Here is a 13361-nt window from a genome sequence, read left to right on the forward strand (position 1 = left end):
ATAGAGTCATTCCAACTGCTGGAAATAGCAACTGAATTTCCTTTCAGATCATACTCTGACATCTTAAAAAAGATCACATTTTATAATATGGTCCAAAATGCACTTTCTGGAAATAAAAAAGATGGGTTGGTCACAATTGGAACGCTTTTGTTCAAATGTTAGCTTGCTTAAGGCTGACCAGAGGCCAAAGAAAAGCAATAACAATTTGTTTACATAAGATGAGAATGCAGGACAGGCAGCCGTGTTGCTATGCATATGTGGTATGAAGTAATGATGAGTGCTGGGTGAGAGTGACAGTTGTTTATTATCAATAGTGGGTGTCATGTAAGAGAGTGAGATATGGGAATAAATGGTGACATCAGATTTCAGGATGATGGTCTCACAAATATGGTGATGCATAATAGAAACATATGGCTTAATGCCATATCTGTCCCACCTGTGCTAATATTGAAAAAGGCAGCGAGCTGGGAGAATCGTTAGCACGCCAGGTGAAATGCTTAGCGGTATTTCGTCTGCCGCTATGTTCTGAGTTCAAATTCCGCCGAGGTTGACTTTGCCTTTCATCCTTTCGGGGTTGATTAAATAAGTACCAGTTCTGCACTGGGGTCAATGTAATCGACTTAATCCATTTGTCTGTTCGTTGTTTGTCCCCTCTGTGTTTAGCCCCTTGTGGGTAGTAAAGAAATAGGTATTTTGCCTGCCATTATGTTCTGAGTTCAAATTCTGCTAAGGTTAACTTTGCCTTTCATCCTTTTGGGATCGATTAAATAAGTACCAGTTCCGCACTGGGGTCGATGTAATCGACTTAATCCCTTTGTCTCTCCTTGTTTGTCCCCTCTATGTTTAGGCCCCTGCGGACAATAAAGAAATAAATATTGAAAAATGGAAGTTAAAAGGTGTAAAGGTGCTTGGATTCCTTTAACCCTATTCCCTACAATACATCTGTACTTCCTCATTTTATTCTATGAAGTCTACTTAGTTCACGAAAGTATTGGAGTCCTTTCTTAAACCCTTTAGCATTCAGATTATTCAGTCAAATGTAATGCTTATTTATTCACAGTGCTTTTACTTAATCATGTGTTATCTTGCAGCTTCAAGATTTCAATGATATGGTTGTTTATTTTTAGAATGACGTAGGATAGGTGTGAAAGGCCAGATCTGGCCAGTGTGAATATACAAAAAAAACAAAACAGATAGAATATTTGGACTGGATATGGCCTGTTAAAAAGCTAAAGGGTTAACATTAGGTAGACCTCATAGCATAAACACTGAATATATTTTCTATATAAAACATAAAAAAACATCAACAGTTTCAACTGGCTGCTAAAGTCAACAAAACATTTTCTAAATTTATTAGCTATTCCTGTTATTGGTTATAGATTCTAGATTTCAGACCAATAAATGTACTAAGTTCAAACTCATCCTTTTTTTTCTTCTTTGAAGTGAAGCATATTATTGTTCTTAACAACACCATTTTGTTTGCTTATATTACATCCTGTTTCTTAGTATTTTTGAATTTTGAACTTAACTTCAGTGATCTAACAATGGTTGATGTTAATAATAAAGTTGGTTTGTATGGTGTATGTGTTCCCCAGCTGGATGTGACGCCAGTCCATCGCAGCGTTACTCATTTTTGCCAGCTGAGTGGACTGGAGCAACGTGAAATGAAGTGTTTTGCTCAAGAACACAACGCGTCGCCCCGTCCAGGAATCGAAACCACAATCTTACGATCATGATGCTGACACCCTAACCAATAAGCCACGCGCCTCCACAAAATAAATGCACCCTTTTTAAAGCCTAGCCAGGCTCATGGGCCCGGTTTCCATGGCGTATGTGTTCCCCAGCTGGACGGGACGCCAGTCCATTGCAGGATTACTCATTTTTGCCAGCTGAGTGGACTGGAGCAACGTGAAATGAAGTGTTTTGCTCAAGAACACAATGCGTCGCCCAGTTCAGGAATCGAAACCACAATCTTACAATCATGAGTTCAACACCCTAACCACTAAGTCACATGCCTCCACTGATGTTAATAATGCTGCACTAGATAACCTTGTCTGTCAGTCTGACTGACTGACAGAGCTTCAGTTATAATGCCACAAATAGTGTAGGAATCCTTTGAGAGGATTTGACTAGATAAAAAGATGCTTTTGTTCTAGATATGGTAACGTACTGCTCCAGTTTACCAGTTTGTAATATTATTTTTTTTGTTTTTTTTTGTAGTTACGTGATGAAGAACTCTCTAAAGAAATGCAAGAATCAAACTGGTTTTCAGCGCCGTCTGCTTTGCGTGTATATGGTCAGTATCTAAATTTAGATAAAGACCACAATGGTATGCTTAGCAAAGAAGAATTATCCAGGTAATTATTATTACATCGTGGCCATTTGCCAGCCTTTTTACGTGCCACCTGCATGGGGGCCAGGCGAGGCTGGCAACGGCCACGTTCGGATTTTAATAAAATAAGTACCAGTTGAACACTGGGGTTGATATAATCAACTTACCTCCTTCCCTAAAATTGCCGGCCTTGTGCCAAAATTAGAAAGAATTATTTCTAAGTTTTTATGATTTTAAGTTAATTTTTTCCCACCACAGATATGGTACAGGAACTTTGACTGATGTCTTTCTTGACAGAATATTCCAGGAATGCTTAACTTATGATGGAGAAATGGTTAGTATTGAAAACCTTTGTAGGTTGCTATATTTTTAGATTTGTTTCTATGTAACTTTTTATTGGCATCTGCCTTCCTTCTTATCCTCATCATCTTGTTTGTTGTTTATATTTCTCAATTTGATTTCTTTTTTTTTTAATTTGTAGATATGGAGTAGATTTATTTGTTTCTCAAACCCAGATATTTGAGAGTCCTGAGTTAAAGACTCGGGATCACCACTTCAAAATTATTTCTATCTTATTTAGATAACAGCAGTTTTAGAATTTTTAGGTTGCAAAAGTTTTAGAAATTAATTAAAATTGGTTCAATAGTTCAACCAGGATTCAATGATAAATTTCGGCTAGAAATTATTTTCGTAAATGTTGATTGCATATAAACTAGTTTCATTGCTTTTAAATGAAGGTAACTGGCCTAAAGAGTCTTAGGGCACAAGAAAAAATAAAATCACATCATTGAAAGCTTGAACAATGAATAAATAAGCATCACATTTCACAGAAATCCGAATGCGGAAGAGTTGAAGCAGTTAATGTTAGGAAATGAAATTAATTCTGCTTGTTGATTATGATGTTAGTATTAAGATATTTTTTAGTTTCATGATTGGATAGATAAAATTTGCATCCTTGTGAACTTGCAAATAAATTATAATATTCAATTTATGTGCCATGTAAAAAGCACCCCATGCTGGTACCATGTTAAAATGCACCTGTGTCAGCACCGTGTAGAAGGCACCCGTGCTGGTGCCATGTGAAGAGCATCCGTGCTAGCATGAAGTAAAAATGCATCTTGGTCTGTACCATGTGAATAGCACCCAGTGCACTCTGTAAAGTGATTGGCATTAGGAAGGGCATCCTGCGATAGAAACAATTCCACTAAAGAGACCCGGTGCAGTCCTCTGGCTTGCCAGCTCCTATCAAACTGTCCAGCAGAGAAAATGAACATTTAATGATGATAATCATCTTTTAGCGTCCGCTTTCCAACCTAGTATGGGTTGGACGGTTCAACTGGGGTCTGGGAAGCCTGGAGGCTGCACCAGGCCCAGTCTGATCTGGCAATGTTTCTTCGGCTGGATGCCCTTCCTAACGCCAACCACTCCGTGTGTGTAGTGGGTGCTTTTTACGTGCCACTGGCACAGGTGCCAGACGAGGCTGGCAAAATGCCATGATCGGATGGTGCTTTTTACATGCCACCAGCATGGGGGCCAGGCGAGGCTGGCAACGGCCACGTTCGGATTTTAATAAAATAAGTACCAGTTGAACACTGGGGTTGATATAATCAACTTACCTCCTTCCCTAAAATTGCCGGCCTTGTGCCAAAATTAGAAAGAATTATTTCTAAGTTTTTATGATTTTAAGTTAATTTTTTCCCACCACAGATATGGTACAGGAACTTTGACTGATGTCTTTCTTGACAGAATATTCCAGGAATGCTTAACTTATGATGGAGAAATGGTTAGTATTGAAAACCTTTGTAGGTTGCTATATTTTTAGATTTGTTTCTATGTAACTTTTTATTGGCATCTGCCTTCCTTCTTATCCTCATCATCTTGTTTGTTGTTTATATTTCTCAATTTGATTTCTTTTTTTTTTAATTTGTAGATATGGAGTAGATTTATTTGTTTCTCAAACCCAGATATTTGAGAGTCCTGAGTTAAAGACTCGGGATCACCACTTCAAAATTATTTCTATCTTATTTAGATAACAGCAGTTTTAGAATTTTTAGGTTGCAAAAGTTTTAGAAATTATTAAAATTGGTTCAATAGTTCAACCAGGATTCAATGATAAATTTCGGCTAGAAATTATTTTCGTAAATGTTGATTGCATATAAACTAGTTTCATTGCTTTTAAATGAAGGTAACTGGCCTAAAGAGTCTTAGGGCACAAGAAAAAATAAAATCACATCATTGAAAGCTTCAACAATGAATAAATAAGCATCACATTTCACAGAAATCCGAATGCGGAAGAGTTGAAGCAGTTAATGTTAGGAAATGAAATTAATTCTGCTTGTTGATTATGATGTTAGTATTAAGATATTTTTTAGTTTCATGATTGGATAGATAAAATTTGCATCCTTGTGAACTTGCAAATAAATTATAATATTCAATTTATGTGCCATGTAAAAAGCACCCCATGCTGGTACCATGTTAAAATGCACCTGTGTCAGCACCGTGTAGAAGGCACCCGTGCTGGTGCCATGTGAAGAGCATCCGTGCTAGCATGAAGTAAAAATGCATCTTGGTCTGTACCATGTGAATAGCACCCAGTGCACTCTGTAAAGTGATTGGCATTAGGAAGGGCATCCTGCGATAGAAACAATTCCACTAAAGAGACCCGGTGCAGTCCTCTGGCTTGCCAGCTCCTATCAAACTGTCCAGCAGAGAAAATGAACATTTAATGATGATAATCATCTTTTAGCGTCCGCTTTCCAACCTAGTATGGGTTGGACGGTTCAACTGGGGTCTGGGAAGCCTGGAGGCTGCACCAGGCCCAGTCTGATCTGGCAATGTTTCTTCGGCTGGATGCCCTTCCTAACGCCAACCACTCCGTGTGTGTAGTGGGTGCTTTTTACGTGCCACTGGCACAGGTGCCAGACGAGGCTGGCAAAATGCCATGATCGGATGGTGCTTTTTACATGCCACCAGCATGGGGGCCAGGCGAGGCTGGCAATGGCCACGAACGGATGGTGCTTTTTACGTGCCACCAGCACTAATTTTTAATTGAATATCAAAAAATATCTTTAATAGCCTTTTTCCAAAACTTAATGATTCATTAGTCTAATATTTCTAATTTATTTTTCAGGACTACAAAACTTACCTTGATTTTGTTTTAGCCCTGGAGAACCGGAAAGAGCCTCAGTCATTACAGTACCTTTTTCGTATTTTAGACGTACAGCAGAAAGGTTATCTTGATACATTCTCACTTAATTATTTTTATCGAGTAAGTACACAGTTTTATCCTTCCTGCCAGAATTGATTTGGCTTCAGGTGCTAATGTTTACCTGAGATACAGTCTACTCTTTCATAGGTTTCTTTTTTCTTGTGCCCTAAGACTCTTCAGGCCAGTTACCTGACCTTAGGAGTCCGAGCAAAAGATAAAAGATATAATACAAAATCTAAAACTGTTTACAAATAATAATAATAATAATAATAATAATGAAATTATTGTATACAGTGCTCAGGTGCACCACAACTTGTCAAAAGTGCGTATAAAGCATATGCAGTAATGTACAAATGTCTGGGAAGTGAACAGTGTATGAGTTGGATACATGCTTGTGTGTGTATGGAGGAGAGAAAAATCAGGTGTAGTGTTGGCGAATCTCAGGAATCATGGAAGTTTTGAAGGATGCAGTGCTCCGACTTTTGAAGGATGTATGTATGTAAAATAATGATAATAATAATGAAATTATTGTATACAGTGCTCAGGTGCACCACAACTTGTCAAAAGTGCGTATAAAACATATGCATTAATGTACAAATGTCTGGAAAGTGAACAGTGTATGAGTCAGATACATGCTTGTGTGTGTATGGAGGGGAGAAAAATTAGGTGTAGTGTTGGCGAATCTCAGGAATCATGGAAGTTTTGAAGGATGCAGTGCTCCGACTTTTGAAGGATGTATGTATGTATAATAATAATGAAATTATTGTATACAGTGCTCAGGTGCACCACAACTTGTCAAAAGTGCGTATAAAACATATGCATTAATGTACAAATGTCTGGGAAGTGAACAGTGTATGAGTCAGATACATGCTTGCGTGTGTATGGAGGGGAGGAAATCAGGTGTAGTGTTGGCCAATCTCAGGAAGCATGGAAGTTTTGAAGGATGCAGTGCTCCAACGACTAACAACAGATGCCGGCAGTTTGTTCCATGCTTCAGCAACTCTTAGCGTGAAAAAATGTTGTTTTCTGACTTTGTAAACATGTCCATGGGTGTTAGACAGGTGGAGTTTGAAAAGGTGCTCAGAGTTATTGTTAGTAAGATGGTTAATAATTTTATGGGTGTCTGCCAAGTCAGCTGCCAGACGTCGGAGTTTCAATGTATCCATGCCCAGGGAAGTAAGGCGTTCAGAATATGGCAAATGCCTGATGGAGGGTATTCTCTTGGTTGCACGTTGCTGAACGGCTTGCAAACGATTAATATCCTGGGCAAGATAGGGGTTCCAGACCGGTGATGCAAATTCCAGGTGAGGTCGCACCATAGCTATATAAAGCCGCAGATAGATACAGAAGTACATAAATACAGTAGCACCTTGGTTTTCAGACAACTCTGATTACGAATAAATTGTGCCTTACATAAATATATATATATATATATATATATATATAAAGCATGATTTATTTCTGATTAGAGTTGTATGAAAACCGAGGTGCTACTGTACTTGAATTTAACAGATTTCGATGTGTATAGACTCTAATGAACATTAACATTACTTAGGTGCCTAAAGGCGGCGAGCTGGCAGAAATGTTAGCATGCCGGGCGAAATGCTTAGCAGTATTTTGTGTCTTCACGTTCTGAGTTCAAATTCCGCCGAGGTCGACTTTGCCTTTCATGGTCAATAAATTAAGTATCAGTTGCATACAGGGGTCGATCTAATCGACTGGCCTCCTCCCCAAAAATTTTGGGCCTTGTGCTTAGAGTACAAAAGAGTAAATTAAGTACCAGTTGCATACTGGGGTCAATCTAATCAAATGGGCCCCTCCCTCCAAATTTCAGGCCTTGTGCCTAGAGTAGAAAGGATTATTTAGCTGTCTAAACTGAACTGAGTAGAATTAATGAGTATGTTACATATTGGATGGGTATGTTACATATTCATAAAAAACTAGTCTAAGGATATATTTAACTAGCAGTATAGCCCGGCGTTGCTCGGGCTTGTTTTCTTTTCGACCCTTTAGAATTGGAATTTTTGAAAAGTAAAAATTTTGCCTTATGTAGCTTGTTATTCTTGTTAAGTGAACATTTTTCTGGTTGAAATACACAGAAAAATGGCGACACAGCAGTCAAAAGATCGTAAAAAATAGGGATTTTCATAGAAAAAAAACACCTTTTTGATGTAAATAATTTTTGGTGTTAATATGGTCCAATTTGAATTTTTTTCTTCTACGGAAGGAAGAGCAAGCCTTCTTCTATCATACTCTCAATTTTGGTCAACTTGCGCCGTAGGGTCTTGGAGGAGATAGTGTTAATTGAAGGCTACCAAACCTGCCATACACAGACAACTTCAGCTTTATATAGAGAGAGATTAAAAAGCTAAATGAATGTATTGTGCAGTTAAGTTAAATTTTTATCCTATGTTTTACGTTTAGTTATGCAAATTAAATTCTTTCAGGCTATTCAAGAACAAATGAAAAGACATAAGCAAGAGCCAATTTTATTTGAAGACGTTAGAGATGAAATATTTGATATGGTGAAACCAAAAGAACCTTTTAAAATAACTTTACAAGATTTAATCCATAGGTGAGTTTATTTTTTTTTATTTTAGGACAAATAAGTACTGGCTATGCATTGTTGACTCTACATAACACACGGTCATGATCATCCACATTTAACCTCTGTTTTCCATGCTGGCATCAGTTGGACAATTTAGCAGGAGCTGACCAGCTGAAGGGCTGTTCAGGTTCCTTGTCTGTCATGGCTTGGTTTCTGTGGCTGGATGCCTTTCCTAATGCCAACCACTTTGCAGAGTGTACTAGGTGCTTTTACACAGGACTGGCACTGGTACTCCTACGTGACATCTGCACAGGTGCTTTTTATGTGACACCTGCACTTTATTTTCTGATTTAGGTCTGAGACTTGTTTTTAACTTCTTTCAGGATACTAAACATGAAAATCATTAGTTTTTGTTTTCCACATCAATTTTTTTATTTTGTGACATGTCTTGTTTTTTAAAAGTATCTGATAACAATGACACCGATGCACATATTTTGGTGTCTTACAGGTTACACATATTCTTGGTTGGAGGCGTGTGGCTCAGTGGTTAGAGCATTGAGCTGCGTGTTGTGTTCTTGAGCAAAACACTTTATTTCACATTGCTCCAGTTCACTCAGCTGTAGAAATGAGTTGGGACGTCACTAGTGCCAAGCTGTATCGGCCCTTGCCTTTCCCTTGGATAACACTGGCGACGTGGAGAGGGGAGGCCAGTATGCATGGGCGACTACTGGTCTTCCATAAACAAACTTGCCTGGACTTGTGCCTGTGAGGGTAACTTTCTAGGTGCAATCCCATGGTCTGTGTCGTGACCGAAGGGGTCTCAGATATTCTTGGTTATCTTTTGAATTCTAATTCTATATAAATCACCAATTTTATCCTATCACTTCTAGTTGTGTAGATACAGCAGCCTCCTTTATCTCTTAATGTAACCTGTAGTGCACTGAAATTTAGGGGCCCCAAGTTGTACCTAAATTTTGATGCATTAGAGGTTAGACCTGTTTTGGGGTATATTTAGGGTTACTGAAGCCAAAAATCACTTCAGTTTTGATCTCTCTGCTCTGATTAATTAACTATCTGCTATTTTGAAATGCGTGGCCATATTTCGTCTGCCGTTACGTTCTGGGTTCAAATTCCGCCGAGGTCGACTTTGCCTTTCATCCTTTCAAGGTCGATAAATTAAGCACCAGTTACGCACTGGGGTCGATGTAATTGACTTAATCCCTTTGTCTGTCCTCTCTGTGTTTAGCCCCTTGTGGGTAGTAAAGAAATATATATATATATATATGATGGGCTCCTTTCAGTTTCCATCTACCAAATCCACTCACAAGGCTTTGGTCAGGTCGAGGCTATAGAAGAAAACACATTGCCCTAGGTGCCATATTTTTTCAACCGTTCTGATCATTTTGGCCGCCATGGATTTTGCAGTAAATCACTAAATCATCCATAACTTTTGTAGTATCCTCTCAAATTGCATCAAAATCTCAGACAATAACAAATAATGTCGTATTTATTGTCTGAAAATTATAGATTATAAAACAACTTTGATAAAAAATTATACCTACTTTTCTGACGAAAACAATACCGTTCCGAACATTTTGGCCGCAACTGTATATATATATTCATATGCACGCGTGCACACAGACACGTGTGTGTCTTTGTGGTCTATTTGTCCCCAATCACCACTTGACAACCGGTGTTGGTGTGTTTGTATCCCATAACTTAGCAATTCAGCAAAAGAGACTGATAGGATAAGTATACTCTTTACTCTTTTACTTGTTTCGGTCATTTGACTACGGCCATGCTGGAGCACCGCCTTTAATCGAGCAACTCGACCCCGGGACTTATTCTTTGTAAGCCCAGTACTTATTCTATCGGCCTCTCTTTTGCCGAACCGCTAAGTAACGGGGACATAAACACACCAGCATCGGTTGTCAAGCAATGCTAGGGGGACAGACACACGCGCATATATATACACATATATATACACGACAGGCTTCTTTCAGTTCCGTCTACCAAATCCACTCACAAGGCTTTGGTCGGCCCGAGGCTATAGTAGAAGACACTTGCCCAAGATGCCACACAGTGGGACTGAACCCGGAACCATGTGGCTGGTTAGCAAGCTACTTACCACACAGCTGCGCCTATCAGGTTTTAGAAAAACAAATTAATACTGGAGTTGATTCAGTCAACTAAAAAAAGATCATTCAAGGTGGTGCTCCAGCATGGCCATGCTCTAAAGACTGAAACAAGTAAAAGGGAAAACGGAAAAAAAAATTTTGAAACGATTCTCTCCCTTTAAGCACACACACACACTGCTTGTCATTTTGTTTCCTTCTCTCTCTCAATACAAAAACGTTTATATTGTTGTTTTCTGTTTATTTCAGTGGCAAGGGAGACACTGTGTTGAGCATTCTTATAGATCTTAATGACTTCTGGACTTACGAGAACCGAGAATATATTGTTCTTGATGGCTCAAAAGAAGAAGATGAGATATACAAAATTTAAAAAGATTTATGAAAAGATTTAGATATATATATATATATATTTTTTTAGCTGTTTAAAAAATAAATTGAAGGTGTCTTTTGTAAAGAAGTTCCTCAAAAAATAAGCATGTTTTAAAGTCATTTATTTTTCCTCTGAATTTAAAGAAACAAATATTTTTTTCCTTTATAAAATAGGATTTTCCAATAAAACAGAAAATAACTGAGAAATTTAATTTAATGTAATTACTTCTCTTTTTTTAAGTATATTTTGTGTTGTTCCTTCTCGAGCCATGCCTGGCTCATAAGGGCCGGTTTCCCGGTTTCCTTGGCGTATAGGTTCCCCACCTGGATGGGACGCCAGTTCGTCACAGGTGAGCTGCAAGATGCAGGAGGAAAGAGTGAGAGAAAGTTGTGGCGAAAGAGTCAGAAGTTCACCTTTACCTTCTGCCAGAGCCACATGGATCTTAGGTGTTTTGCTCATAAGCACACACATCACCCGGTATGGGATTCGAACCTGCAATCCCTTGACTGAGTCCGCTGCGCTAACCACTAGGCTATGTGGATCCACATAGTATATTTTGGCATGTGAATATGTATGTAGCTCTTTATTCTGAGGATCATCAGTTAATGCTCACTTTTTCATGCTTGCATGGGTCAGACACATTTGTTGAGATAGATTTTCTATGGCCAGATGCCCTTCCTGTAGCAAACTCTAACCTGTTTCCAAGCAAGGAAATATTGGGTTGTCCGGAAAGTTTGTGCCGATTTTTAAAGGAAAGAAAAAGGTCAATAAATACTTGCCATTACATTTTTAATCAGCTAAATATGAACCATTTTGTTGCACAATGTGTCTCCATCTTTCCTTTAACTTGAAAATACCCTCTTCCCAGAATTGAGGTGATTTCATGGCAAAGAATTCATCAAGGTATCTTTTTACGTCATGCAAGGAATTGAAATTTTTAACATTAAGACTATTCTGTAGAGACCTGAATAAGTGGAAATCCAAAGGAGCAATATCTGGTGAATATGGAGGGTGGGGTAACACATCCCAGCCAAGCTGTAGCAATTTTTGTTTGGTTCCGAAAGCATCAAGTGCCGAAAACGAACTTTCTTATCTTCCATTTTAAAGGGTTACAGAATTAACACAGGTTATAGGAACGTAAACCTTCTTCCACAAAAAGATAGCTCAAACTGTGCTCTAAGTGGAGGTGTAGTCAAATCCTGATTTATGGACTCAACCATGTGCTAAAATAAGTCGAAAGGTAAGCTACTATAAATCGGCACAAACTTTCCGGGCAACCCAATACCTCCCCATGGTCAGAAATGTTTGTCATGGAAGACTGGAAATGATTGATGTTTACAACCAGTGTGTTGTGTCAAGAAAGCTTGTGATCAGAGATGCATATATCGTCAGCCACTAAGGGACATGCTCAACTTAAGGTCAAACATCTGACAAGCAAACTTGTGCTATTGAGCAGAATATTTGCTGTAGCCCATATCATTAAACTGGAATTAAATTGTTTTGGTGTATTTCGATACATACCGAATGAATGATATCGTTATATTAGATCATTTTAAATTTGGGTATAGTTGAAAAAGTAAGGAAACATCATTCCCATGTGGTCTCACAGCACTAGACTTTTGTGTGTCAGTGTGTCCATCCATCCATCCAAGTTCTACCAATTATTAATAATAAATATATGTAACAGATTGACTCTTTTGTGAGAGATAAAATAAAGCAATATTTTCTAAGCAAGTGAGCACTGTTATACAAAGAGATAATTAAACGTAAAATATCATCATCATCGTTTAACGTCCGCTTTCCATGCTAGCATGGGTTGGACATATGACTGAGGGCTGGCGAACCAGATGGCTGCACCAGGCTCCAATCTTGACCCGGCAGAGTTTCTACAGCTGGATGCCCTTCCTAACGCCAACCACTGTGAGAGTGTAGTACGTGCCACCAGCATGGAGTCAGTCAGGTGGCAATGACCTTGCTCGAATCTTTTACACATGCCACCGGCACAGGTGCCAGTAAGGCAATGCTGGTAATGATCACGCTTGAATGATGTTTTTTACGTGCCACCAGCACGGAGGCCAGATAGCCACTCTGGCAACGATCACGCTCGGATGGTGCTCTTAATACCCTACTAGCATGGGGCTCGAGTGGCAGTATGGTGACGCTGGTAACAATCACGCTCGAATGGTACCTTTCAAGTGCCACTGGCACGGAAGCCAGTTAGCCGCTCTGTCAATGATCACACTCGTATGGTGCTCTTTGCACCCCGCTAGCACGGATGCCAGTCATCGAATTTGATTATGGGAATCAAACATGGAAATATTATCAAGTAGCTAGCAGAAAATCACTCGGAGGGCAGTCTTTCTGCTAGTGCAATTAATTATGGGACATAAAAAAATGAACATCTTGGCAGCATAATTAACTAGAGTAGGTACCTGGCAATCAACAAGCTTTCTCCATACCAAAAGAGTCAACAACAATTTCATTCGGTCGGCCACAGGGCCAAAATTTGAAAACACTCACGAAATTACAAACATTTTATAAAAATTAGAACAATATGCACAGGAGTGACTGTGTGGTAAGTAGCTTGCTTACCAACCACATGGTTTTGGGTTCAGTCTCACTGTTTGGCACCTTAGGCAACTGTCCTCTACTATAGCCTCGGGCCAACCAAAGCCTTTGGAGTGGATTTGGTAGATGGAAACTGAATGAAGCTCATCATATATAGATATATATATATAGGCACAGGAGTAGCTGTGTGGTTAGTAGCT

General features: G+C 38.9%; 1 protein-coding gene across 3 annotated transcripts in view; it reads left to right on the top strand.

Annotated features, from left to right (window-relative positions):
• Positions 1–10696, top strand: part of LOC115217062 (serine/threonine-protein phosphatase 2A regulatory subunit B'' subunit gamma) — a 31801-nt gene extending 21105 nt beyond the window's left edge. For 2 of the 3 annotated variants that reach the window (XM_029786647.2, XM_029786648.2), the window contains 5 exons: positions 2221–2357; positions 2591–2666; positions 5463–5600; positions 7988–8115; positions 10473–10696. In XM_029786647.2, the coding sequence (XP_029642507.1) occupies positions 2221–2357; positions 2591–2666; positions 5463–5600; positions 7988–8115; positions 10473–10593 (600 nt within the window). In that variant the 3' untranslated portion in view covers positions 10594–10696. Of the gene's footprint in view, positions 1–2220; positions 2358–2590; positions 2667–4039; positions 4116–5462; positions 5601–7987; positions 8116–10472 lie in introns of all 3 variants that reach the window. The other variant, XM_036507222.1, reaches the window with a different exon arrangement.
• The last annotated feature ends 2665 nt before the right edge of the window (positions 10697–13361 follow it).

Source organism: Octopus sinensis, linkage group LG11 (genome assembly GCF_006345805.1).
Source record: "Octopus sinensis linkage group LG11, ASM634580v1, whole genome shotgun sequence".
NCBI classification, from domain to species: domain Eukaryota; kingdom Metazoa; phylum Mollusca; class Cephalopoda; order Octopoda; family Octopodidae; genus Octopus; species Octopus sinensis.